At 54.0% G+C, this 26,982-nt stretch overlaps 7 protein-coding genes across 7 annotated transcripts; 2 read left to right on the top strand and 5 right to left on the bottom strand.

Moving 5' to 3' along the window:
* Window positions 1-1,433: 1,433 nt before the first annotated feature.
* Window positions 1,434-3,055, top strand: LRP88_08301 (putative exoglucanase type C; the record flags this gene model as incomplete). Its single annotated transcript, XM_083244809.1, has 3 exons — window positions 1,434-2,042; window positions 2,096-2,662; window positions 2,714-3,055. The coding sequence occupies 3 exons, from the start codon at window positions 1,434-1,436 to the stop codon at window positions 3,053-3,055; spliced, it is 1,518 nt and encodes a 505-aa protein (XP_083099303.1).
* Window positions 3,056-3,772: 717 nt separating this feature from the next.
* On the bottom strand, window positions 3,773-5,698 carry LRP88_08300 (general substrate transporter; the record flags this gene model as incomplete). Its single annotated transcript, XM_083244808.1, has 7 exons — window positions 3,773-4,166; window positions 4,219-4,434; window positions 4,487-5,009; window positions 5,070-5,220; window positions 5,317-5,403; window positions 5,474-5,521; window positions 5,606-5,698. 7 exons carry the CDS (start codon window positions 5,696-5,698, stop codon window positions 3,773-3,775), a joined length of 1,512 nt encoding a protein of 503 aa, XP_083099302.1.
* Window positions 5,699-8,261: 2,563 nt separating this feature from the next.
* Window positions 8,262-10,548, bottom strand: LRP88_08299 (transcription factor domain-containing protein; the record flags this gene model as incomplete). Its single annotated transcript, XM_083244807.1, has 6 exons — window positions 8,262-9,222; window positions 9,284-9,889; window positions 9,950-10,177; window positions 10,234-10,334; window positions 10,395-10,414; window positions 10,479-10,548. The coding sequence occupies 6 exons, from the start codon at window positions 10,546-10,548 to the stop codon at window positions 8,262-8,264; spliced, it is 1,986 nt and encodes a 661-aa protein (XP_083099301.1).
* Window positions 10,549-13,814: 3,266 nt separating this feature from the next.
* Window positions 13,815-16,829, top strand: LRP88_08298 (transcription factor domain-containing protein; the record flags this gene model as incomplete). The annotated part of the gene is made up of 4 exons (XM_083244806.1): window positions 13,815-13,983; window positions 14,205-14,636; window positions 14,689-15,424; window positions 15,485-16,829. 4 exons carry the CDS (start codon window positions 13,815-13,817, stop codon window positions 16,827-16,829), a joined length of 2,682 nt encoding a protein of 893 aa, XP_083099300.1.
* A 392-nt stretch (window positions 16,830-17,221) lies between these two features.
* Window positions 17,222-19,481, bottom strand: LRP88_08297 (uncharacterized protein; the record flags this gene model as incomplete). Its single annotated transcript, XM_083244805.1, has 2 exons — window positions 17,222-19,190; window positions 19,276-19,481. 2 exons carry the CDS (start codon window positions 19,479-19,481, stop codon window positions 17,222-17,224), a joined length of 2,175 nt encoding a protein of 724 aa, XP_083099299.1.
* Window positions 19,482-20,379: 898 nt separating this feature from the next.
* On the bottom strand, window positions 20,380-22,151 carry LRP88_08296 (uncharacterized protein; the record flags this gene model as incomplete). The annotated part of the gene is made up of 5 exons (XM_083244804.1): window positions 20,380-20,563; window positions 20,624-20,750; window positions 20,803-21,046; window positions 21,097-22,010; window positions 22,070-22,151. 5 exons carry the CDS (start codon window positions 22,149-22,151, stop codon window positions 20,380-20,382), a joined length of 1,551 nt encoding a protein of 516 aa, XP_083099298.1.
* Window positions 22,152-24,150: 1,999 nt separating this feature from the next.
* Window positions 24,151-25,026, bottom strand: LRP88_08295 (superoxide dismutase; the record flags this gene model as incomplete). The annotated part of the gene is made up of 2 exons (XM_083244803.1): window positions 24,151-24,719; window positions 24,771-25,026. 2 exons carry the CDS (start codon window positions 25,024-25,026, stop codon window positions 24,151-24,153), a joined length of 825 nt encoding a protein of 274 aa, XP_083099297.1.
* Window positions 25,027-26,982: the final 1,956 nt, after the last annotated feature.

The raw sequence follows: 26,982 nt of genomic DNA, 5'->3' as shown, positions 1-26,982 counted from the left end.
TGCCGTCGACCCGTCTCACTCAATGACTTCACGCGTGTTCGTCTCGAGTCCTATTGTCAAGAAAGGGCAATACGGGATTTCAGCTCTATGCAGTTGAAGTGCCAATATTGAATCTGCGTTTATGGAGAACGAAACACAGGAGGGCTTAAGTGCCGAGGGGCACTACCTCTCTAACAAGACTCTGATGAGAGACATGTCGAGGCAACTATTGATACTAACATAGGACAACTCGTACGAACAAGTACGTACTTGAAAGAATATCGAGTGGGCTCACTGCTTTCTGGGATGCCCAATTTTCTGTTCACGAATCCTCCATGTGTGCAAAGGGCAATCTTCTCCGTCATCTCGCCTATACCACGAGACTCCTCGGACTTGACTGCTCGCTCTTGGGCTAAAATTGCAGTTTATTCGAGTTCACTCACGGCTTTGGTCGGAAACTCGGGCAAAACCGACCTGTACGAAGGCCTTTCATCCGTGGCAAGCGCCTTTCCAGCCTACAACACCTCAGCCTTGACGCTCAAGAATCCTTCGACCAGTCATGGGATGGCTTCCCTTGTCGACACACACGGCTAAATGGCTTGCTTGACTAGGAGGCGAATGTCTGAATAAGATTGCGGGGTGAAGCTCTCCCGCTCAATTACCTTTCCGGGGGGGTATCCGATCACCGGATGATCCGTCCTTGGCCTCAGGTCCACGCTCCGTTAGCTCACGGCAGACGCTCGATGGAAGCGACGGCCCGAGAATGGGGAAACGATGACAACCGATTTCGAGCCTCCGGAGAAGGACGCCTCTCTCGAGGCATCCCTAGCCACTCACACATGGCTGTCCTGGGCGCAACCTGGGGAGCTCCTCCAATGAGGAGGCAAAGCGAGTGCAGCCTCTTCGGAGGCTACAGGTCGACCTCATCCTGGAAATGCGGACCGATGCGGTTGTTTTTCATGGTCTCTTGTGGGAAATCATCTCATCTTTACCATTCTGGATGGTAAGCGGAGATGAGCTAGGAGACCAGAGGCTCTGGAGCGTACCCACCTACACCACTTGGATGTCACGATGTCTGTAGGTGATGGCTCTCTGGTCTTGGTGCGCCTGTTCTCTCAGCTCACCAACTGAGGAGCTCGAATGGGCTAGTGGCGATGGCGGCAAGGCAGTGCCTTGGAGGGAAGAGGCGGCCCGAAACCCGGTCTTGGTCTGGGGAGTGAAGCTGGAGCTCTCTATCGGCATCACGGCATCCATAGCCACGACTCCATACTCAACATGCTCACGATGAGCTAGGGACTAACGACTATGGCCTTGTCAACTGTGTATTGCCACCACTCTATGGACGAGCAGACGACTATATAAGGCGTTGGACCTCCCATCTCAGATACTCCTCATCAGCCTCATCGCAACAACCTCATCACTCACTCAAACAAAGGATACAACCTCAATTCACAATGTACCGCATCCTCGCCACCGCCTCGGCTCTGCTGGCAACCGCCCGCGCCCAGCAAGCCTGCACCCTCAACGCCGAAAGCAAGCCTGCCTTGACCTGGTCCAAGTGCACATCCAGCGGCTGCAGCAACGTCCGCGGATCTGTTGTGGTTGATGCCAACTGGCGATGGACCCATAGCACCTCCAGCAGTACCAACTGCTACACCGGCAACACCTGGGACAAGACTCTCTGCCCCGATGGAAAGACCTGCGCTGACAAGTGCTGTCTCGATGGCGCCGACTACTCTGGCACCTACGGAGTCACCTCGAGCGGCAGCCAGCTCAACCTCAAGTTCGTGACTGTTGGGCCGTACAGCACCAATGTCGGCAGCCGTCTCTACCTCATGGAGGATGAGAACAACTACCAGATGTTCGACCTCCTGGGCAACGAGTTCACCTTTGATGTCGATGTCAACAACATCGGATGCGGCCTGAACGGCGCCCTCTACTTCGTTTCCATGGACAAGGATGGTGGCAAGAGCCGCTTCAGCACCAACAAGGCTGGTGCCAAGTACGGAACTGGCTACTGCGATGCCCAGTGCCCTCGCGATGTCAAGTTCATCAACGGAGTTGTAAGTATCTCGAGTTACTATTCTTTAGGGGTAGTTACTGACAATCATAAAAGGCCAACTCCGACGAGTGGAAGCCCTCCGCCAGCGACAAGAACGCCGGCGTCGGCAAGTACGGCACCTGCTGCCCTGAGATGGATATCTGGGAGGCCAACAAGATCTCCACGGCCTACACTCCCCATCCCTGCAAGAACCTCAACCAGCAGTCCTGCGAGGGCGATGCCTGCGGTGGCACTTACTCTTCTACCCGCTATGCTGGAACTTGCGATCCCGATGGTTGCGATTTCAACCCTTACCGCCAGGGCAACCTCACCTTCTACGGTCCCGGCTCCGGCTTCAACGTTGATACCACCAAGAAGATGACTGTCGTGACCCAGTTCATCAAGGGCAGCGACGGCAAGCTTTCTGAGATCAAGCGTCTCTATGTTCAGAACGGCAAGGTCATTGGTAACCCCCAGTCCGAGATTGTCAACAACCCCGGCAGCTCCGTCACCGACAGCTTCTGCAAGGCCCAGAAGGCTGCCTTCAGCGACCCCGATGACTTCAACAAGAAGGGTGGCTGGAGCGGCATGAACGACGCCCTCGCCAAGCCCATGGTTCTCGTCATGAGCCTGTGGCACGACGTGAGTATCTAACCCCTGAGTCTCGAACAAGACACTAACATGGCATTCCAGCACTACGCCAACATGCTCTGGCTCGACTCTACCTACCCCAAGGGCTCCAAGACCCCCGGCTCTGCTCGCGGCTCTTGCCCCGAGGACTCTGGTGTCCCCGCCACTCTCGAGAAGGAGGTTCCCAACTCCAGCGTCAGCTTCTCCAACATCAAGTTCGGTCCCATCGGCAGCACCTACTCCGGCACTGGCGGCAACAACCCCGACCCCGAGGAGCCTGAGGAGCCCGTCGGCACCGTCCCCCAGTGGGGCCAGTGCGGCGGCATCAACTACAGCGGCCCCACCGCCTGCGTGTCTCCCTACAAGTGCAACAAGATCAACGACTACTACTCCCAGTGCTACTAGATTGACAAGGATAATCCTGTCTCTGAAAAGAGGTTGCGACAAAGAGGCGGATGAGTGGGGGTTGAAAGTGGGAGAAAAGGGGTGGTCGTGAACAAACGATGCTGAAAGAGAGATGATTTGTTGACTGTTTTTCTTCTTCCTGCACATAACTTTACATCCTTTTTTGCCTTTTCCAGTATTATACTTTTTTTCTTTTGCAACTACAATCTGTCGTTATCTACTACATCTGCCTGCCTTGTTTGCCAAGTGACTCGTTTACCCCTGAATCTGACTTTCGCAACAGTCTCAAGACAGGATATGCTATGCAACACCTTGAAAGCAAGAAAGTTTGGGTGATTCGCAGAGTCTTATGTGATTGACTCATTAGGGCACCCGTATAGTAGGATCTCAGGGGTGAATGGTGATGTAATCTACCTACAGAACTGTCTTGATCGCCAAGATATACTCCTTTCATGAGATCATTTTGATGCATTAGTTGACTAGAATTTCCCGTGAAAACAAGAGTCAATCACCTCCAACTCAGCTCATAGAGATGTTCTCGAAATCTCACCAAATCACTCGGGACCTTTACCAACACGCGCAAACATTTCAGGGGTATACCCATGTATTGACTCCATCTTGGTATCTACATTCAAAACAGCGTATTAAAACAACTGCCTGTCTCATAATGACCCATAAAAAAGCATACCAGAGAGACCTCTCCTCAAATCTCCTCCCTTAAACGTCCTCGCGCTTCCTCTCAGCCTGCTGGATCTCAGCCCCGTCCTTGAGCTCCACGGCAGGAGTCACCTCGGCGCCGATCATCTGGGCTCCCTTCTCGGTGTGGTCGGCTCCGCCAAAGATGGCGTCCATGTTCTCGAGGGCGATTCCCTTTGTCTCGGGGATGAAGAAGAAGACAAAGATGCCGAGGAGGATGTTGACGCCGAAGAAGAAGAAGAGGCACTTGAGACCCGTCTTGGCGAGGAAGGTGGGGAAGAACTGCTGGAAGATGGTGTTGGCGACGTTTTGGCACTGCGAGGCCATTCCCACGGCCTGGGAGCGGACGTTGGCCGAGAAGACTTCGCTGGTCCACATCCAGACACCGGCACCCCAAGATGGCTTGTAGAAGAAGCTGTAGATGCTGTGTTAGATGTGTTGGTTTGGATGGGGATGTAAGGGCTTACATGAAGAGGTAGAGCATCACGACGATACCAATGGCAGTTGGCTCCGACTTGGGGGTAGGAGTCGCAAGACCGATGACAGGGACGATGAGCATGCAGGTGGCCATACCAGCAGCTCCGACCATGAAGAGCCAGCGGCGACCGAAGCGATCAGCAGTCCAGACGGCGTTGAGGGTAAATAGAATGCCCATAGTAGCCCACAGCGCGTTGATGAGGTTGCTACAACCCAAGAGTCAGCACTATACTTGAGAAGCACAAGAGGGAAACTCACATCTTCTCGGAAGAGGTCCAGACCTGCTTGTAGATGGAAGTCGAGTAGGTGTTGAGCGTGCCCTGACCAGTGAGCTGCTGGCCGACGTTGAGGACAAAGGCGAGGAAGAGACGCTTCCTGATGGAAGGATCCTTGAACAGAGCACCGTAGCCAGGGCTGATGGCCTCCTTCTCGTACTCGATGGCAGCAAGGATGGCCAGCACCTCCTCCTCAACCTCCTCCTCGGTATCACGGATTCGTCGCAGGGCGGCGCGGGCGTCGTCAATCTTGCCCTTCTTGATGAGCCATCGCGGGGACTCGGGCTGGAAGGGCAGCAGGACGATGACGATGATGGGGACCATGATCTGGAAGATGACCACCATGCGCCAGTCCCACTCGCCGAGCTTCTCGCGGTGGAGACCGCAGGCGTAGTTGATCCAGTAGGCGATGAAGGCACCGACAGAGTAGAAGAGCTGCCAGAAGGTCATGACCTGGCCTCGGATGCTGGCGGGGGACACCTCGCCGATGTAGACGGGGCCGGCGGCTGAGTGGGGGGTTAGCACGGGTATAACTTCAGGTCGAGAAGCCAGGGGGGGTTACGTACTCAGAGCTGTGCCCTGGCCCATGCCGATGAGGACTCGGCCGAGAATAAAGACGCCAAGCTTTCCCTTGGGTGAAAAGGCCTGGATGAAGGCGGCAATGATGGTGACGAAACATCCGACAGCCATGCCAACCCTTCGACCGCAGAGATCGGCCTATGATGGGGGGTATCAGCACACACTCTTGGCTCTCTTGGCTGCATTTGGGGAAGAGTTGGAGGCAGACAAGGGTATGTAGGATGTTGAACATACCAGGGGACCACCAATGAAGAAGCCGCTAACGATGGCACCGATGGTGTAGCACGTGTTGATCAAGCCGACAGTGTAGCTGTCCCGCTTCTAGAGAGTGGGAGATCCATGATTAGCCACGAGATGCCAAGAACGAAACCGGCAAGGGGAGCCGACTTACAAGGTCGAGGTTGAACCAGTCGAGCCAGTGCTGAGAGGCTTGGAGAGCCTGCATTTTTGATACGAGTCAGCGATGGATATTCTTGGGGGCGGGAGGCGAGTCATGTTTAGGGAAGGGTTTTGCTTTGCGTACGTTGAAGACACTGGAGTCAAAGCCGTAGAGCGTCATGCAGGACGCTGCCACCATGGCAATGAACCAGTTGTAGGTTCTTGTCTTGCTGACCATCTTGGCGGCTTGTGATGTACTCGTATATGGGATCTTGTGTGTTGCAAAAGATGGGAACAGGAACCCCTTGGTTGTCGAGCAAGGCAGAGAGAGAGATGCCCCTTTGTATAAGAAAGGAAGGGGGAGGGAAGAGAGGGATGGTTGAGCACAGAGATCAGAAGAAAAGAAGAAGAAGAAAAGGCTTCTCCCGTCATCTTTTTATCTTTCGAGATAGTCCTCCCCCGGACCCCAGACCCCAGGTCGAGACTGTTAGCCTGCTCCACCAGGCAAAAAGGAACAGGAGACTCATGACTAGGGAAAAGACAGAGTAGGAAGATCACGTATGGGAGACCAAAGCCCATGTTAGCTGCAGTAGCTTCCCTGAAAGTTTGAACCCGGCACGTAGCACTGTAGTGGTAGTCGCTTAGTTGGTCGGCCCGTGACGTCTGCTTCGACTGAAGTTGTGGTTCGGTTTCTCCATTAGTTCCAGAGCTCAAGCCTCAGCTTGGGACGGACCCCCGCGAACCAAAGCCGGACTCTAACCCCCAACGCGGAGCCGTATACTTTTTTGACTCTGTGTCTCTTCCCCCACGGGCGCCTCAAAGGGCCAAGGCGAATCTCTTGGTGTTTCCATCGTGATGAGCACTCAACATGATACGTCCCCTTCATCTGCTGTGCCGTGCCGAGTTCCGTGAGCCCTGCCAACCCCCCTTGTCATTTTCCTCCACCAGCTCGGGAGCTATGTCGGTTTTGGGTGCGTCCATTGCCTCTCTCGCCCCCCGATTCCTGTGGCTAGCCTCTCACCTCCACAGACGCTGGGGGTTGATTTGCTTTGGCTTTGGAGGTTTGGGACGTTTAGAAGTGGGTGTGGGGAATGGGGGAAGGGCTCGTGGGCAGATGGGATGGTTGCGTCGCGTCGCTAGATCGGGGTTCTCATTGGTGGGAAAATTATCCGGGGCGAATTTCTCCGTGTGGTCAAGGCTCAGACCAAGGACGTCGAGACCCGCATCGCTCTTTCCCTCCACGATTTCCATTTCCGCCCTCTGGTGCCGTGCGGAGTAGCTGGTCGTTGGGCCTATCTTCCCCGCATCTCCATCACCAACCAAGATGATATCGTGGAGAAAGAAGCGAGGCCTAACTTTTTTGGACGGAGGATTCTATTTACAAGAGAAGGTTATCTAAGATAAAGACAATGCTCATACTGTGCTGTGTTGTGTTGATGCTGTACGAAAGAAACCCACTCTGACCATGCCATCGCTCATCATCATGTCCTGTTCAACCACGAGCTTCAATCCCTAGAATGACTAACCAAATGCCTACACCTCCTTCGGTCAACTGATGTCCCTTCTCGCCCGTGCAATCTGCAAGGTGAGAACACACCACTCACCGAGACAATCCTGGCCAGCCAAGGTCGATCCTTCTCGGCCACGAGCCGCCGCCGTCCACCGCCAAGAACCGCCGCCCATCACCTCACCCGACTCTCACATTAGCTGCAGGGCATTTATCTGCTTGCCCCTGGCAGTGCCAGACCGTTCCCGTCCCCTCAAGTCGACTCGAAGCTTACAGGACCGCTTCTTTTTTCCTCTTTGCTTCGGTTCCGCACCGAAGTGAGAACGCCCTCGGACATTATCGGCCAGAGCAGAGCATGAACCAGCCAGGGGTCGGTCGCCATACGCCCTATATACGCATCAATCAATGCCTGCTATCCCATCTGATTGGACTCGTTCAAATCAATATCAGTATCGAAATGACACAAAAAATGTCGCCTGACCACCATCAAGCCGCATTTTCTCCACCTACAGCACAGCCAGCTTCCACTTGATCGATCGAGTCTATCCTCCGACTCAACACACACACACACACACACAACTTCTCCTCAAGAGCGAGACATCCATTCCATTTCCATTTAGCCTAAGTATCCAAATGACGAGGGGGCTCATGCCATGGAACCTCCCATCTCTTGGACTCGGCTTTTTACCCGGAAAACAAAACTCGTCTCGAGCCCGTCCATGTCCACCACCTCCCCAAGCCTTTCAGCCTCCTTTTTCATCCACACTGCCTTAACCTCGGTCATCCAAAGAGTCTGCTGCTCCCTAGTACACGAGTTTCATCAGTTCTTTCTGCCTACCGTCTTCGCAATAAGAGCAAACATTGAAAATTACCGGTTCGATTTCAGCTGTTTTCCTACCCCTATCAGCAAAACACTTTCAATCCCAGCGCCCGCACATGTCCCGCCAACAAAGATATCACCACCCATCTCACACCATGCGCCCATCAGTAACCTTTGTCCATCACCTACATGATTGCTCCTTGCCTTCCTTCTCTCTGCCTTTAGACTGCAAAATTTGATGCTTAGCATAGGTCCATACTAATCGTGGTAGCCTACATCTCATGTGTACTTCCTCCTCCTGACCATCCCCGAATCCCTTAGCCTTCTCGCCCCTTCTCAAGTCACAATAGCGATATTGGAGATCAAGTGTCCAGGATCTTCTCATGCACGGCCGATTCAACACAAGACAACAAGGGTGACTACCTCCCTTCCTTTCATCCATCCATAAACCCTTCAGCCACTCCATCCCAAATCTCATTGTGGAGGAAGACCTCCTCGCATCATGTGCCCAACGTCAACCCCCACCCACCGCATTTCCTTAGGTTGCTGTGGATTTTGCATCTGTAAACCGCCTTGGTGTTGTGGCGGCGTCCCTCCGCTCTGGTACTGCATCTGGCGTTGCTCCCTTGCCGCATCGCGCATCTCCCTTCGCCTCCTGAGTCGCTCTACCAGCTCCTTAGATGCCCTTGCAAAGTTTTCTCGCCATGTCGATGCATCCGCCCATCGCTCTGCGTATGCGTCCAACGTTTGTGAAACCTTTTCTAGACATTGCAGGCTGCGGTCCAAGTTGTCCTCTCCATTGAGCCCCTGCGGCTGCAGTCGTCTTGGTAGGGGTGGGGGCGGTGCCGCGCCCGGCGGTGGTATCGGTATCGGTACCGGCACTCCTGAAAGGAGCATGTCTTCTGCATCCCTCAACACTGCGAGGAACTGATTGGCCATAAAAAAGACCCTCAACACGTCATGGTATGTGCAGAATCCGGTATTCTCACTCTGGTGGGCAATTCGGTGAACGCTGTCGAGATATGCCATCGAGTGCTCAAATATGAGGATGCGATTATAATCCGTGATACGTGGCGCCCTGGCCGAAGGAGCAATGCAGTATACATAGCTATATCTCAACTCCTGCTCGAACAACTGCCGGATGTCGATGGGAAGATCAGTTGGAAGAGTCTCTTGCCACTCTCGCATGTCAAGGCACACCCTCCATAGATACGAAATTGGATCCGGGAGGGGCGTCGATCCGGATTGGTACAACACTTGGTACCAATGGGACTGAGCCCGTCGAAGCTCGAAGAGCAGCTTTGCAGGATCAACGGCCGGTTGCCCTAAAATGCCTCCAGAATTTGACGACCTTCGTGGGGCTGCTGCAGGGTACGCGACATTGATAGTATCATCGGTGAATGAGAATGTCCGCGCATGAACCATGCTAATGGAACTAGACAGACCTGTTAGGAAACACCATCGACTAGAATTCTATATACTTAGGACCAACGTACCGATCAAGGGCATATACGCAGTAGAATATCCTCCTCCGCATATCAAGAGCCGTTTTATCAGAGACGGCAGACTGGGGAGGGTCTTGGTGGAAGCCGAGGTCGACGATTGCCCGTGCTGTGAACCCTATCAGGTGCCAGCTGTCAAAATGTGCAGGGTCCAGCATCGCATACTGTGTGAGTAGAAGCAGAGACTGGATCTGCGTCACATAACCAGGGGCGAGGGCGCCGTCAGCATAACTCATGGCTCGAGTGACGTATTCGACGCCGTTGCGGTAGTGCTCGTCTTGATTTCGTTGGCTTTGGACGGCACTACCAATGGCAAGAACCATCCATACCATCCAGCAGTCGGAGTCCCTAATCGCCCGATCGTCTTGCTGGTAGAGATCATCGATGGCCGTCAGAAGGGACATCTCGGCAACGCAAGGATACATCGAATGGACGTTTTCAATATAATGCTGAACAATTCCCTGGGCGATGTGTCTAGGGGGCAACCGAGATTCCGGTGACTCTGGAAGGGCATCATTCGTGGTGGCTGCCAAAACCAGTCTCGCAAATGTCATATTTGTCGATATAGGCTCAAAATCTCGTGTCGTGGCATTAACAGAACTATCGACACGCATTAGATTCCCTATATCATCAACGCAGGACGACGCGCAGAGCACTCACAGAAAACCAAAGTCTGATACGAGCGAATTGACATCAGAATTCTCCTTCTTCCGCGCCGCCTTGCGATATACGGCAGCGCGAATGGCGGCCAGGGAATCCCTTCTATCCATTGGCTGGGTATTAAGAGCCGTGTCAGGATCATGCAAGGCAACCGATGCCTTACGTGACTTGGCATATTGAAGCCTTCTTTCGAGTTTCTCAATCCGTAACTCGAGTGCTGCCACATAGCTAAACTGGAGTCAATGGTCTGATACGAAACGATATGATCATGGGCTGCCGTTTACCTTCTTTCCTTGCCCCTAGCAAATTGGTCATTCGCTGCCGAACATTCACTCGCACGGCCAGCCTTCTCACAGGCTGTGCAGGCAGGCAGCTTGCCATCACACTAAACAGAATTAGCCTCGGCTACTAGCAATGATTCAATCATCAAGGTAATATATCTCACCTTGACTTTTGCAGTGCGGCCTAGACGTTGCATTGAATTAGTATTTGTAATTTCATCACAAGGTAGACAGAAGCCGCAACTCACATCGGGAGCAAGCCGAGACAGGCCGTGAGACCCTCAAAAGAGGATTGTGAGAGAAGCTAGGGCGGGGCATCTTGTCGAGGAACCCGAAGGGCAGGTGCTCGCTGCCTTGGCACTATCGATAGATAAAACCCTGGAGAAATGAAAACACCCTGGTGTAACCCAAAACCCAAGTCGTTTGAGGTGGGCAGGCCAGGTAGATGGAGCGTGAGAAACGAGCGATGATGAGAGCCTGATGGTGACGGTTGGAATGCCGTCAAATTTCTCCACTTCAGAGGGGGACAGGACAGTTGAGGCCACGAGGACCAGGCTGGCTTCTAGAAAAACGGACCGGAACCAGCCGGTTGGTTCTGTCCTGTGCTTGTCTCTAGATGAAGCGCGCGCACGCCCTGTGACTGACCAGAAAGTCGGCAATAAGGATGTCGAGGACAGTCGAAAGGGGCGTGAGAGACAGAGGAAGAGAATGTGGTGGTCGTGGTCGTGGGCGGGCAGCTTAACCCACTTCGCCTGGCGTCGTTGGTTGGCGTGCAGGGCCTGAGTCGACGGTTGCGGGATGAGTATTGAAACAATTGAATGAGGCCGGCGACTCGGCGCGCGTCGAGAATGGCACTAATGTCAGACTGGACTCTGATGCTGGTCTCGGATCAGAGGCGAAGGATGTCGGCTAAGGCAAAACAGAGCCGTTGTTGGAAGGAGGGATGGGGATCGGAAGGATGCAGTAGAAATTACCTAGGTAGCTAGGTTAGCATGAGATGAGGGGGGATCAAAACCCATGAGATTTGACTACGCGGCACGAGAGGATGAACCCCAGCCTGTCGTCTCATCCATCGGTCGCACGCACACTCACCTCAGTTCAGTCCCGTCGTTGTCAGGTGGGGCACCCGGAGTGGAATGGATGGAGCCCAAGGGAGAGGAGAGGCCAGTCTTCAATGGCGGAGGCGATTGCACAGCAGCGTTGGTAAGCCAGAGCCAAGGCGGCAATGGCAACAGAACTGTAGCGGACGGACGTGGGGGTGCGGGGGGCTCGCGGATATATCGCCGACGGGGTTTGAGTAGGTAGTTGAAGATAGAAATTGATGTCAGTGATAGAGAGACAAGCATTGTGAATACGAGCCTAGGAACTAGGTCCATGGTTGTTAACATAGGTATTTGGTGGAGCAGGCAAGCGAGTGAGTTGTATATGCCTCCCATCAACAGGTGAAGAGGGACAGGCCCAACAAGGCAGAGGAAGTATTCATCGTGAAGACTTGCCCAAGTCATCAACAGATAAGCCCGTGGTGGAGGCGGAACTTACACGTTTTGACCAAGTCCTGGCAGATTCTCTGAAGAAGTCCATGGAAGCCTAGAGATAGTCAAACAAGTAGCAATTCCAATTCGAAATATCCATCATGAGAGTCGGATATCCATCCGTCTTCATCGGGCAATCCGGTTCGCTTTCCCCGATGGCAGAGTTCAACTTCATAGTGCCGCCGAGAGGCTAGCTACGGAGGTGCACTGCCAGCAAATCGGCGCATTTCATGATCCCGATCACCGGTACCTGAGTGTTGGTTTCTTGATGGAATAACCTTTGCTTTTTGGCGCGCATCGGTGCCGGGAATATGAAAGATTCGATCCAATGTCACACTGCCCCCATCTTAGTCTAGCCGAGGATGCAAGCACTAGAGGAAAAGAACAGGGCATGGGTTTTATGAATGCGTCCCTCCGCCGTTCTCGGTCACACCCTCACAGAGAAGGAAACGGATCAGATATTTATGAACGGAGGGGATAGTGTGGGAGTCGCTCTTTGTGCTGGTTTCGGTACTAGGTGTATGATGAGCACTTTTATTATACACAACATAATACGCAGAAGCCCCAAGCCACTAGGAGGGAATATGAACGCCGCGAAGGCGGCGTCATATTTCGAGCCAGAAGGGGATGATATGATGAAAGCAGCCAGACACAATATAACTGCATATGGCTACCTGCCTATACAGGAGGCGCCTGCCTGACTACATACAAGGGCACTTCAATATGGGTATCAGAGGCGTGGCACATGTGGCGTGACATGCTCCTCTGTCGAAGCTTGAGTGGACTAACACAGCCCACGGCAAATGCATGAAACCAGGTCGGGGAATCGTGGATGGATCCGATCTGTGGTGATGAGGCGTTTCATCACTTTGCGAAGTTAGCTCACAACCACGTCGTGCAGCACACGTGAGCCACGGCTTACACGCGACACAGGCCCCTCTCCTCTCCCTCGCTGTCATGACGAACGGCGCATCTTCCGGAACCCTCGTCGAAGCCTTGAGCATCCACATGAGATGCCATCCAATATCTTGAATTTCTCTGCCGAGCTGATCGGGCCTTTGCATCTGTCATCTGTAGATCTACGCTAGAAACATGGGCTAGTCCACTCCAGGTAAAACCCAGCACCTCTCCAGCTGGACTGCCACCCGGAGAGATTAGAGCAGAGAGGACCTCGAGGCGTGTAAGGGTTCTGTTTGGTCCACGCCCAAGCCCACTCGACTCCAGTTCAGCTGCCCTGACGAAACCATGAAACAGCCAGTCGTTGGGCTATCAAACATTAGATCCATACAGCGAGGGTCACCCTGCCTGGATGGGACCAGGAACACAAGAAGGAAAAAAGCCACACTTTTTTTCTTACTCTGCCGAAAGGTTCTTTTCATTTATAGAGATGAGTTCCACATTCGATGCCATTTTAGCCTTGGAACTGGATCATTCCAGAGTCTAGACCATCCTTCTGTTAACTCTTCCGCTTTGGTTCATCCAATCCCCCGCCAATTGAGCCAAAATACCTTACCCTAGACACTCGCCTCTCGTCCATGTGGAAGTGGAGGGGTGTTACGTTAGCGAACCAACTGACCAACCAACCATCCAGTTGCTAAACACAAGCTGGTGGTCTAACTCGACTGGCCTTCCCTGCTGCCTTTCACTTGCCCCTCCTTCCTCAACCTTACCCTACCTACCTTCCAGTACCGTACCTACCTCCTGCTCTGTACATGCATCGTCTTCTCGTGTCTGACCTCCCCACGATTCTCACGACACAAGCTTCTCACGAGCTACTTGGTCTACTCAGCTCTCGGCTATGCCGCTGCCAAATTATCCATCTATACTCTTGACTCTTCTCCGATAGAAAAGACATACCCCCTCTCTGCCCTTATCCACCTTGGTCCCTTCCACGTCTCCGGCCGGTCCCTGTGTCCTGCCTCCGTCTTCCGTGCCTAGGTGACCGTGCCGCTCTGCGCACAGGCTCACGACACCGACAGTATAAGCCTCACGGGCCTTGCGCAGAAACAAGGCCCGCCAACATCGTATCCTACGATCCCGCCAACCCGCCCAATGGACCCGGCGGACATCTTTCGACAAGGCTTTGGCCATGTCGGTCCTCGCCCGAACAACGCCGCCTTCATGAGCCACCCACAGCATCCCATGGCGCATTTGCAGAGGCAGCAACACCCACAGTTCAGAAAGCCTATGCCCATGGTCAAGAATGAGGACTCGTCATCGGGTGGCGACGGCCCCGGCGGCCAGCGCATTGCCCATACTCTGACAGCGTGCTGTCGCTGCCGGCAGGTATGATACCACTTATCTCCCCGAACCAGTGTCGATAGGAGATGTTCATGCTGACATGTTTGTCCCCCCCGTAGAGAAAAACTCGATGCGATCCTAATCTACCGCGCTGCCTGCCCTGCGAAAGGTCTGGATCGATTTGCGAATATCTCGATGCAGCCAAGGGTCGCAAGATCAACCGCCACTATGTCATCAAGCTGCAGGACACTGTTAGGCAACTCGAGGCCGAGCTCAGCCAATATACCGACGAAGAGAACGAGTACCCCGGGAGCAATGAGGATATGGTGCGCCCAGGCGGAATGGTTCGCCTCAACGGCGGTGACGAAACCCCTCGATATCTAGGACCTAGTAGTGGCATCGCCATGACGCGCCTGCTGATGGAACAAGCCAAAGCATACACAGATTCCAAGCGCATCTCGGATCTGATCCCCAGCGTCCGTACCCAGCCGAACCGTATGCAGTCCATTCAGATGACCGGACCGACTGCCAACAGTAGGAGGAAGAGCTACCCCATGATCAGCCAACACCCCGCGGAGAACCTACCGACGAGGGCTATTATGGATAAGCTGCTAGAGGTTTTCAACCAAAAAGGTGAATATCGCGTGCGATGCTCATGTATATTATGAACGCTAATGCTTGATAGCTCAACTCTTCTGGCCTGCTTTGCACGAGAAGGACCTCGAGCAAGACGTCGATGCAGTCTACAACGGCGATAACGACCCCTACCGACTTTTCATCGTTCGCATGGTTGTCGCAATTAGCTTGCAGAAACCGGGAACTCTATATGCCGGTTTGGCCGACAGCTACTACTTGGCCGCAATGCAACACTTTGAGGACGTCCTTCAGACAAAGGACCTCAAGACATTGCAATGCCTTGTTCTGCTCGGGCAATACTCGCTCCTCACCCCGACAAGAATTCCTATTTACTATGTTATCGGTCTTGCGACCAGGATATGCCAGCAGGAAGGCTTGGCAAGCGAGAAGACCATCAGCCCCAGCTACAACCTGAGTGCCAAGACGATTGACATGCGACGACGGTTAATATGGACAGTTGCTGCTATGGAGTACGGCCTGGCGCACAGCATGGGAAGACCTAACAGTTTCGCAACCGGGGACGACCGCCTGGACGTGGATTTCTTTGCGACTGTCGACGACGAGTACATTACCGATCAGGGGATCCAACCCGGCCCACCCAGCGAACGCAAGCTTGTGGCTATTCACTTCTACAAGATGAGGATGTGCCAGGCGGAAATTCGAAGGACGTTGTACGAGAAGAAGAAGCCCGACCCGAGGAATGACCAGCACCCCTGGTTTGCGAGAGTTGAGCAGATGAATCAAGATTGGCTCGATAATTCGCCGACGAACCCAAGCTGGTGCAAGTCATGGTATGTGTTGGACCAAGATATTAATTGGTAGTGGGTGATTAACATGTTTAATAGGTTTACTGGCCGATATCACCAGATGCGCATCTTCATGTACAGGCCATCTCCCCAAATACCAAAACCCTCACCTCGCGCCGCCAAGATCTGCTTCGAAAGCTCAGCCATCATGATCAAGTTGAATGCCAAGCAGATGGAAGGGGGAGGAGATATCAGCTGGGTGTTCCTCTTGACTGTCAATATGTCTCTCAACACACTGCTTTGGACCGTGTCATACCCAGAGGTTCGACAAGCGCACCCTCGAAAGGAGGTGGAAGAGCTCGTCGACATCTCGATGGAAGTTTTGCAAGGCTGCGCAGAGCGATGGCCCGGAACCGCGTCTGCCTCGCAGCTGTACTCTATCTTCTCCAAAGCCTGTCTACAGAGCTACGACGCACGCCCTACGACAGGACAGCCCGGTGGCTTCTTCACGACACCCCCATCATTTGCTGATCCCAGCTCGCCGCCCGATGCCTTCTCCCAGCCAAACCCCCAACAGGCTCCCTTCCTCAACCCGCCCCAGTTCAGCCATGTCTTCAACTCTCCGCCGGAGGCGATGAATTCGTTCGCATTCGACCCCAATTACCCGCCGCCTCAGCCAACCTTCCGATCCAACTCGATCTTCTTCAACCCTGCCAGTGGTGAGCCAACAGGCCGGAGATTCTCGTACTTTCCTCCCGATTATATGCAGACCGGTGAGGCAGCTCCGGATGATCCAACACCGCCGGCTACTACCACCCCTGAGCAGCATATGGCATCGCCTCCGGACCATGTGTCGGATCAACTTCCCACGCCCCCTGATTCTGTACCGACTGGCAACATGACGACCCCGACACCCAGCACGGCACTGTCGCCCCCAAACACCATGACTGCGCAACCTACTCCCATCATGCAACACGCATCTCCAATGGTGGTTCTGCTAGGACCTGTGCAGAACATGTCTCCCCAAGTCAAGATCGAACCTTCCCAGGGTGTACCGACCTTCACCGTCCCGCCAGTGACACAAACACAACCTGCCCCTGAACAGCGGCCTCTGCCGACACTGAGTGATCCCAACCTATGGTTCTCGCCACCAGCGCCTCTCATATCACCCTACACTTTTGCCAACATGAGCAACAGCTTCATCAACAACGGAATGGGCAACACAGGCAACTACGGTGACATGTCAGGGGCCGGTCTTGGACTGCAAAATTTCGGGACCAACAATGTTGCGCCTCCTCAGTTTGACTACGGCTTTGGCCGCCAAGGCAGCCTTACACAGTCACAGCAGATGGAGCTAATGAACGTGCTCGAGACGGAGGGCATGGGCGACATCGACGCGTTCCTCAACGGGGGCGACATACCAAACAACAACAGATGGTACTGAGGGGGCAGCGGCTTGAAGACGAGACGAACACAAGCAACGGACGGGACCGGCACGGGGGCATTGGTTGGTACAAGGCATTTGCATGCATGGCTGGCGTTTTGTGGGGGGTTCTCATAGCATTAGAACCGTGATTTTATGGATATCTCAATGATAGACCTGCTTGCTCATGCTCCAAGTATTCTCCGTAGCCTATCGCTTCGTTACAGACCCAAGTAATCGGTCAAGCAAGTCACGACAGGGGAATCATCAAAAATATTTGCCCTTGCCATACAAGAGATGCGTAGATGCCAACACGAAGACATGTTGGGCGCTCAAGCGCTTTAGATGCAAAGTGCTCTAGATGTAGCAAGTAGAAAGACAGAGATGAGTAGAAAAGCAAGAGAAGGTCATCATCACGGCTCCGCAGCATCCCCGGCGGCGTCTTCGAGGCGTAGCTTCTCGACAGAGTCGCCTAGCGCTCCCGCCTTGCTGGACTTCTTGGTGCGCTTCTTGCGCCTGGTGGTGCCCGTAACAACCGGGGCTTCGCGCAGCCACTGGGAGACGGCGGCGGCCCGCTCAGTCAGGATGGGGTAGTCTTTGCCGTCCTCAATGGACCACCGCCGGAGACTTGGGTGGGTCGTTAGACCGGCACCGTAGACAGGGGCAGGGGGCATGTTGGTGGCGATGGGCAGACGGTCCTGCTCGGCATGCATCTCCTTTTCGATGAGCTCGTCATCTAATGCGTCTAGGAAGGCCTGGCCCTGCCGGCGCTGCTCGTCAGAGATCTTGGCTTTGGACTTGGAGAGGTGGGTATCGTAATAGAAAGGTAGGGGAGGGGGCGCGCAGAGAGTCTCCCAGGAGGCGCTCAGCTGGAGCTGGCTCTCAGTGCGGCGGAGAACCTCCATCCAGTCGGACCGGGCCTGGGAGCGGCTGGCCTGGAAGATGGGAAAGCCGTCAGCCTGGCGGACCAGTCGGGCCACCATGTATGTATGGCGGAGGAGCTCCTTGGGTGAGGTCTGGACGAGAATGTGGCAGAGGAGAAGTGAGTGCAGCGCCTCGGTGAGAAGGGGATGGTAGGTGGTCCATTCACACGTCAACGGCATATCCGATGCCTGACCGGGCTTGGTGATTTCTTCGGAAGGGTAAGGGGGGAGGTCAGGAGGAGGTACGGCGGCAAAGAGGTCGGCGATTGAGTAGATGGTGTAGGGCTCCAGAGAGTAGGTGGCCTCGGAGGGTCTCGGGTTTCGGACGCCATGGGCCGCAAGGTTAACGCGGTCGTTGAAGTCCTTGGCGATGACTGTAGGAAGATTCGGTGCATATTCCAACTGTGAGATAAAGGACATGAAGTCCCGGAGCGCCCGCTTCGCATATGTCTTGACAAGCTTTCGAGACTCGGTCTGTTTGCGGAGTGATGCCTCTGCGTCAGCATCAGCATCAGGCTCTGCATCGGCGTCGGGGGAGTTTCGCCCGTTGGCTTCAGGGACTGGGTTCCCGTCCGAGTTGTCTGCATCGGCGTGTCCGTTGGCTTCCTGGGCTGGAGGTATGCCGTCTGCCACGTGCTGGCAAGCCATTGTCAGGTACGCCGTAGCTCGTAGGAAGAGTAATTGTCCTTCTAGACTCGTCGGCTGGTCCTTGTCGGCCAGAATAACGTCTTGGGGCCGCCTTCGGCCCTGATTTGACTCCTGAGTTTGTAACTGCTGCCCAGGCTTCTGGTGTGGTGGCTGATGGAAGCGACTTATTGACAAGGCGGAAGTCAAGTCCTGAGCAGCCCCCTCGTAATCTTCCTTGAAAGTCCTCACGATGGCGCGGGTGCGTAGGGCTTCCCCTTCGCTCGGCTTCTCCGATATCACCTCTGTCAAGGTCTCTAGGCTGGTGGACTCGGCCAGTTGGCGCGAGGGTATCTTTTCGTGAAAAAAGTGCACATATTTGGCGTCAGGATCCTGTGGGCTGCGCTGCAGCACCAGTCCAGCGACTTCTTCTATCGGCGATGAGCCCTGCATGGTCGCGACGCTGCACGCGATCTCATCCAGACGATAGGCACGGCTGAGCTTCTGGCTCGCCTGCTCTCTCATCCGGAATTTCCGCTCGCGGCTCAGTTTGGACCCATGGCCTCCCCCCATGCCAAGGGCCGACATGGACGATGCGCCGGGCATGCCGCCGTTGACATTGGTCATGATCGGCGAGGAGATGTCACTAGCAGCTCTCACGGCGAGGTTGGTGGCTTCGTCGACGAGCCGGCGGATCTTGGTCATGTCGAAGAGGACGGCAGGGTCGATGGGTCGGGGTCGCGGGGTGTTGTAGTTGACGTTGGCGATGGTTTCGAGTATCTCGATGGGCATTTGAAGCCATGGGCCGTGAAAGGCCGAAATGAATCGCCAATGCCTGCAAGTTGGAGCGTCAACATGGTGAACTCGAGGGAGACGGGTAGCGGGCTGGTAGAGGAGCACAGGACAAGCAGGGGACATACTTGTTTCGACATATTATGAGAGTCTGCGAAGATGATGTCGATGATGTCGTCTTGGGTGACTTAGAGGTCTTCTTGGACCCTCCCGCGGTCGTGGCGGGCTGTGGTTGTGGTTGTGTTTGCGAAGCGTTCTCGAGCGTCGCATTCTGCCCCTCACCAGCACCAGCACCAGCATCAGCTGGAGCCTGCTTGCTCTTCTTCTTTGCCATTGTTCAGGGCCGCGAGGGTAGCATCGAGGGCTACAAATATGACGAGGTCATTCGCCTTGGAGTTGGCCGTGTCAAATGCCTTGGACTGGAAGGGCCAGCGCACAAGAGCGATCAAGCAGCGTTGTCGATTGCTATGGTTAGCGTGGGGTAGGTAGGTAGTTAGTGCAGCGATAGAGAATTCCACAGGGTGGGTAGCTTGGAGGGAGCGAAGAAGTAAGAAGGTAAACAAGAAAAGAAAAAAGGGTGGATGAGAAAAAAGATGATGCAATCTGTTTATATTCTCTCACTGATTTTGTTTTGAGGGAGAGAAGAACATTGATAAAAAATGACCCGTCACTGGCTGTGATTCAGTGCTTGTCTTCTCAGAGTCATTTGCGCCTGAAGTGTGGTGGTTTGGATGCCATAGGGATCACGTGCAGACCAATGTGCAATGTTGATTGAGGCAGGTTTCACAAAGCGACAGGTGATAGGTTGTAACCACCAGCAACCAAAAATGCATCAATAGGCGCCTATTTTCATCCTTTGTGTTTGGTCCTGATGCGAAATATTGACAAGTCTATTGTTTTGCCTCTGACCCTTGTTGAATTGGTCATTGTTAAAGCCCCGAGTCTCACTCAAGCTGTTGGTGGCTGGATAGTGTTGCTAGAGCTGCGATAGTGCTTGTTGAGCTGCTCTATGCCAAAAGAATATTTGGAGTCTTCCTGTTTTTAGTATTTGTACATATTATCAAAATATCTAATCCATTCGATTTTGTACGAATCCAAAGCCTTTTATCTCAAAACGCCATACTCTCATCTATGCTCCACACCATCCTTTGATAACTCCCAACGTAGAATAATAGTTGTACAACGATCCAAATATTAATCACCCTAAGACTTGTACTAGACATAGGCAACATCTATAAATCCTTTATGTAGCCCTCGTTGGCCATCCCATGTATCGCATACGCCTCTCGCAGAGGTAGATGTATCGAATCCTTGGAAGGCTCAAGTAACGGGGCTGTCTTGGCCTCTGATATGAACTGGCTGTGGAGAAAGTGCAGTAGAGCTTGAATGTCGGCTTTTGTAGTCATGGCACCAAGGCTGGCGCGAACAATGCTACGTATGTTAGCTCTGATAGAGATAAATCGTCAGTGAGCTTACCCAGTTGGCCTTCTGTTGATGATGGCCATCTCGTTAGCACCGCAGGCGTGTCCGCTCGAGAACATCCTATTCCACTCCCACTCCTCGTACTCGAGAGCCTTTGAAACACCACCGGGGCAGCAGACACCTGGAAACCACAGTCAGCAGAGTACGTTGGGACAACAGCCAGATCTTCATACCACCAGCTCGGATATACACCCCAGCATCATTGGCCAGCTTCTCAACGTCCGTCCAAGGAACGTAGGTCCCATCCGGCCTCATAATGTTGAAAGCGAACGTTGCTCCCTGTCGCGAAGGGTCTCCATATGCGCAAGGGTCGTCCACATAGATCTCAACAACTGGAGCACCGTTGGGATACCTGAGAGCTACGAGACTCTTGTAAAGGGAACGTGCCAGGTAGCAGCAATGACGAGAAATAGCATCCTGGGGGGATGTTAGCACACCACGTTCAAATAACCCCACCAGCAACCTACCATGGAGCCATAGAGTCGAATATGGGTATCAATGGCCAGTCCAAGGGCCAAGATGCTGTGGAACGGAAGAGTCCCGTCCTCAAGACCGTCATGGATGTTCCACATGTCGTACTGATCTCCCAAGCCGGGAACCTTCTTCGCAACGCGAGTGTCACCATTTAAAGGAAATAGTTGTGCCACCGTCCCTCCTCCGAAATATCTTCTTAGGTTGAGTACGTGTCCCGATGCCCGCCTGACCACTAGGGCACCGAGATCCGGAAATCCAAAGATCTTGTAGAACGAGAGGCAGGTAAAGTCGGGCGCGTCGGAAGGGTCGCTGAATAGTGAGCCGAGTGACGTCGTCATGGCGAGGGCTGCGGCGTCAAAGAGTGTGTACGTGTTTCGAAGCTGAGGGTTCTCTCGTATTCTCCTTAACCATCCCTTTGGTAACCGGCGACCACTGAGGTTCGACTGGCCGGGATATGCGAATAGTCCCAGGCCTGTGGATTTGCTCTTTCGAACCTCAGGGTTGGAAGGATAGTCGAGCCATTTGTCGACGCTCTCGTCATCCTCGAAGCAGTGATAATCCCCAGAAGTAAGCTCCCGAACGCCGATTATACTGGTGTGAGCCTCCCTGTGATATCCATACCAGAAGCTCTTTGTCGGAGTCTTCTCTCCAAGATCTCGAAACCCGTCTGCCACCAGCTTGATAGCGGCTGTGGCGTTTGCGACGAACACAAGATCAAAATGGTCAGGGTCAGCACCAAAGAAGTCGAGAGTCTTGGCACGAATATTATCCACCATCTCGCCCGAGAGCTTCGCTGGTAGGTTCTCCGAGTGTGGGTTGCCCCATAGGTTGCTGATCATTGCGTGAGAGAAGCTGCTTATGAGAGATCGAGAGTAGATGGTGGCGCCGCCATGATCGAGATAGGCCCCTGAAAGGTCAGCAATCATGGAACATAACTTGCAAGTCAGGGGTGTTGGATGTGCACACCTTGGGCCATGTTGGGATACTCGTCATCTCTGAACCTGTCAACTGACGAGTTATATTCCATGACTCCTGTTCCAACCGCCATCCTGAGAGGCTGAGAAGCCACCGTCTTTATCTCTGTCTGCAGGGAGAGACAGTCAGTATCAGCCATGGCCTCATAAACAGCATGTAGCATAGTTGGGCGGTTTGTGCCAGGCTTGAGGAGCTTGAGCCAATGTGATGTAAGGGGTAGAAAGTCTTCAACCGGGCATTGTGCAGAATCCACAATCCGTTGGTTGGGTTGATGAATAGATCGGCAACATACAAGAGTCGAAGAAGCCATATGCAGGCGCAACGTGGATAAAAGAGTTCAGACGCGTTGTGGCGATTGCTAAGCGCCGAGACAGTCTCGTAAACCAGCCTAATAGCGACAAAGTCCGAGCCCACGAATAACGAGGAGAGACCGTGCAGAGTTATCTCGATCGATGATTCCTAAAGGAGAGTTTCTCGGAAGGAAAAGATCGTCAACTGTCCAAATCGAGCGGCGAGCAGCTTAAGCGAAGATAGTTCAGCTCCCCAGATACGAGGCGTCAATCGATATATATATACGTATGTCTCCTCCAAAGCAAACACTGGCATCCTTGCTAGACACTATCGGAGGCTACTTCTTCAAAGGGAAAAGATAGCATTTGGTATCCGTGCAACTCCACAAAACACCAAGAGACAAGCCTCGAGTGCGGCATGGCTTTTGCCAGAAATAGGCTTTAGCTCGCCCTAGGGCACGGAGCTGAAGATGAGATGCAGGAACTGGTCCATTGATGAAGAGGGGAAATCAATTCACAAGGCAGCAAAAAAAGGTGCCAGTTGCTGATGAGGGCAGAGTGGACGTGTCAGATGCTGTCTCCACAGGACGGGGCCACAGGGCTGAGCTGTTGATCTCGCATTTCGCCGTTCATTGCGGGCCGCTATCCCATACCGGGAGCCAGGTCGATGGTGTTTCGTTATTCGGGGACTTGAAGGATCCTTCAAGCCCCGTCTCCTTCCCGACATCCGAAGCTTGTTAGCTGATGCTGTGGACTTTGGTGGCTGCCAACTCGAAGAGAAGCCCCTGGTGTCGCTGCCTTGGATGTTGCTGCTGCAGAAATGGAGGGGGCGAGAGATGACAACCCCGGACACTCATCGACGCCCGTCAGCTCTAGCGGAAAGCTGCATGGACTAGGGCCGGGCCTCGGCGTTCAAAGCCACCAATTCAAAACGTCTGTGAGAAGAAGGGGAAAACTGCCGAGTCCCGGGCTGAGCGAGCGAGCGGTCGGTCCCGAAGGAAGAATGACGCTTGGCAGATGGCGAAGCTCAGAAACTTGTGAAAAGGCCGTCGTCGATGGCTGGTGTTGGTGAAGTCCTCGATGAAACGCCCAGAAAACCAGCCGAGGTGGACCTGCAGATGTCGAGTCCGAAGCGCCCAACCGTTGTCAACGGCGCCGCCGACATGATAAGCGCCGACTTGTCTAGCGTCTATGCTTTCCAGATTGATTGGTTGACCATGGCAGACTGAGAGGGAGGGTGCCAAGATGAAGAGAAAACGTGGGATCCTGGATTAGCATGAGATACCTGCCTGCCTGTGAAGGTACCTAAGTGATCATGAGATTGTAAGCGGGAAGGAGACACATACCAGAGCCGAGACACGAAAGTTGACTATCAGCCCATTGTTGCCACGCCTTACGAGGGCGTCAAGAGCCATTGATTCAGTGGAAACAATGTGTTTCTCTACAGATCGACATCTGCGACGCTGATACCCTTGTCCGTTTCGAGGCTGAAAAGTGGAAATCCATTCAATCTCAAACAGATGATGGACAACCTTGTCGATATCAAAGACTCAAATGGATGCTGGGATAGTAGGGCTGGTCACGTAAGCAAGTCAATTTAAACTTTGTTTCAAGGCGTCGACTTCAACATATTGTCATCAAGTTGAAAGATCCTTTTATTTTCTTTTACTACCTATGTGAGTCCGGAACTCCTGCTCATTGTTTGCAGCTTGACAATCTCAAAAAACAACCATGTTTGCTCCCCCCAGTGTAATAAATCAACCAATATCAAACACCTATCCCTCATAGCGCCAAGGCAAGAGCAATGACACCTGCCAGGGCCAAGTGGACAGGCAAGGCCAATGTTGAGGCTGCGTTCGGGGTGGTGGACGACCCGGTCTCGGTGGAGGAGGGCTCAGGCTCTTGTGTGCCTGAACCTGAGGGCGTCTTGGGGCTGGAGCTGGGTGTCTTGGGGCCGGAGCTGGGTGTCTCAGTAGCCGGGTTGACAGTCTCTGTCGGAGTCGGCAGGTAGTTAGGGGCGGAGTAAGACTCGTTGGTCGCGGGGGTCTCGATCTGAGAGACAAAGTTGGCGCACGTCAGGCGGGTCTTGTTGGCATAGTGCAGCACAAAGGAGCGGTTTCCAAAGAAGGCACCGATGCCCTCCTTTGTTGAGGCGTAGTAGTCGATGTACTCGGCTTCAAAGGGGTCGATGTCGATCTTGCCGTGCTTGCCGCTCAGGTCACCGACCTCGCAAGATGCAGGGTCCTTGGCATCGCAGGGGGTCTCGGCGCCGCGCTCATAAGGATCGAGGTGAGCCAGCGTCTCGGTGCAGTTGCCGTCCTCAGGGACGGGTGCAGCATGGAGGTGATAGGCTGTCCACTGTTAGCAACGTTGCTGGGACCGATGGGCATGCATGGACTCACTGAAAGGGCCACCCTCCTTGGGGAGGTTGCTGAACTTGACCTTGAACTTGACACCATTTCCGCTGTCGGTTGCCACGGCGAGGATGGAGCCCTTGGCGTTGCCTTCGAGCTCGGCGTCCTTAAAGAAGCGCTGCTTGGGGAGTGTGGCCTTGTAGGGCACTCCGGGAGGGTTGTCCATAACCTTCTCAGCATCCTGGCCGACGACCTGGCCGGCGAGGGCCGTCAAGAGGAGAGCGAAGGTAGCGTGGGCCCGCATTCTGAACGAGGGTGTGATGGCGGGTCGGAGATGAGAACGACGTATGCGTGCAGTGTAAGCGATAGGCTGTGTGCGACAGACAGGTACTGTAGGTACTGGCAAGTAGGTTGTAGGAATAAAGAGTGAGCGAACGCGAGGGACCTCTTGGGTCAAATAGAGAATGGGTCTAGCCCGGAGGTGAATCAATGAAGGATATGCAATGTCTGAATTGGAAGGGGGGAGGAGAAAGGGTGAGAAGCAAACCGGCAGCTGGCAGCAGCGGCAAGTCGAGGCTATATAGTGCAGGGCGTCATCACTGCCGACTGCGGGCGGCTGGCGTTTGACTGACTGCCCGGGTTACGAGATGGGCTGGATGCTGCTAGGTAAGTAGCTGGAGGCTAGCTGGGGGACTGGCAGGGCTCTCTAGCGGCATAAACGAGGGGATACCACTGCACTAAAACTTGAGCCAAGAAGAGGCTCTGCCTCTGCCGCATCTTGAAGAGCACCGAAGATCCCTCCCCCCACGAATAGATTCTCAGCTACAGACGCGGGGAAGAAGCCATCTCCTCTGAGAGGCAAGGGGCCAAGGGCGTCAGCTGCTGTAATGGATGCCATGCCAGTCCATGCCAGCGCCCAACAAGCGACGAGTCCCCCTTGTGCTGGCGTCTGGGCGCACCCATTGGCCATGACGTGCCGGGGGGCACAAGCGGGAGCCCGTATTCACTGGCGACGTGGCTTGCTGTTTCAACACGGCGCGACGTCTTTGCTCTGTTGGATTGATTGATTGAACGGCTGCGACGGCAGAACGGGCTTTGTGGTCCATCCCCCCTTCTGCACAAAGCACTCACAATTGTTCCATGGGTCCGTGTTTGCTCCAATCCGAGTCTGGCTCTCTGGCCGTGGCAGTGCAGTCAGTCGCTGACAAGTTCCGCCAAGGCATGGAGGAGGAGGAGGGTTGCTGGCGTGCGTAACCTCGCACAGCGCCTAGGTAGCTGGCTGGTTGGTACCTGTGAGCTAGGCTCCGTATGCTATATTGGTCATTGGTCGTCGCACCCAGACAAGAAACAAGTGCGTAATGATAACATCACGAGTTCCCTTTTTTGAGAGACCCTGAATGCCCTCAAGTCCGTTCCCCAAGCTTCAGCGATGTCGGCGCGCGGGATGTCAGCTCCGAGGGCTTGAACAAGAAGGGATCACCGGTAAGACGGCAGTCTGCATTGAGATGAGCCCTTGATCGCGATTTAATAGCCTCATCTAAGTGAAGAAAGGCTTGCACCGTAGCGGGCGATCATGACTTCCGGCCTGGCTCGGGAGGCGTTTCGTCTCGTTTCGTTTCGTATGAAGCCCTGCGAGGTTGCTTCCCGAAAACCATTGGCCGCGTTGCCACGTCCGGCACCCTCAACGCCAAGGTCGCTTGCGGAACCAATGCCGTCTCGCATCGTCTTTGCCCTTTTCAAGACGGACTAGCCCACCCTTGGATCGGCGTCAGCCTTCGATAGCTTGCATGTTCCACGCCTGAACGGCTTGGGGGCACTCTTCCTAGGACCAAAGTAGCTGGCATTAAACTACCACCCACGGTGCCTTTCCTGGTTGTCGCGGCTCCTCGAGATGCATCGGGGAATACGATTTGCTCATCTCAATTGCCTTTGGGCCGTTGAAAGGATATCTGCGTTTCCTGTTACGTATGCAGCAGGCCGAACTTCCGTCTTGAACCAGGCGAGGCGTTCCCAAGCGCCATCGCTAGGTCCTCTAGATCCTTAATTGAGGTTATTCGTGTAAGTCGGGATCGACGAGAGTGGGTAAGTCGTTGCCAAGCGGTTTTATCTGATCCGAAGAGCCAGAGCATGGTGATGATATCAATTAACCGTTTGCTGTTAGTGAGCCAGAGATTCAAGATGGTGGTGATGTGGCGCGGAGCCAGTGTGGCACAGGCCGCTGTGAGTGTTAGGCGCCTCCTGTGGCGCATGTTCCAGCCTT

Source organism: Fusarium phalaenopsidis (genome assembly GCF_050370095.1).
Source record: "Fusarium phalaenopsidis strain FUZ10S chromosome Unknown contig_32302, whole genome shotgun sequence".
In the NCBI taxonomy this organism is placed as follows: Eukaryota; Fungi; Ascomycota; class Sordariomycetes; order Hypocreales; family Nectriaceae; genus Fusarium; species Fusarium phalaenopsidis.
The sequence above is the reverse complement of the archived record's forward strand: the minus strand, read 5'-3'. Positions and strand labels throughout refer to the sequence as shown.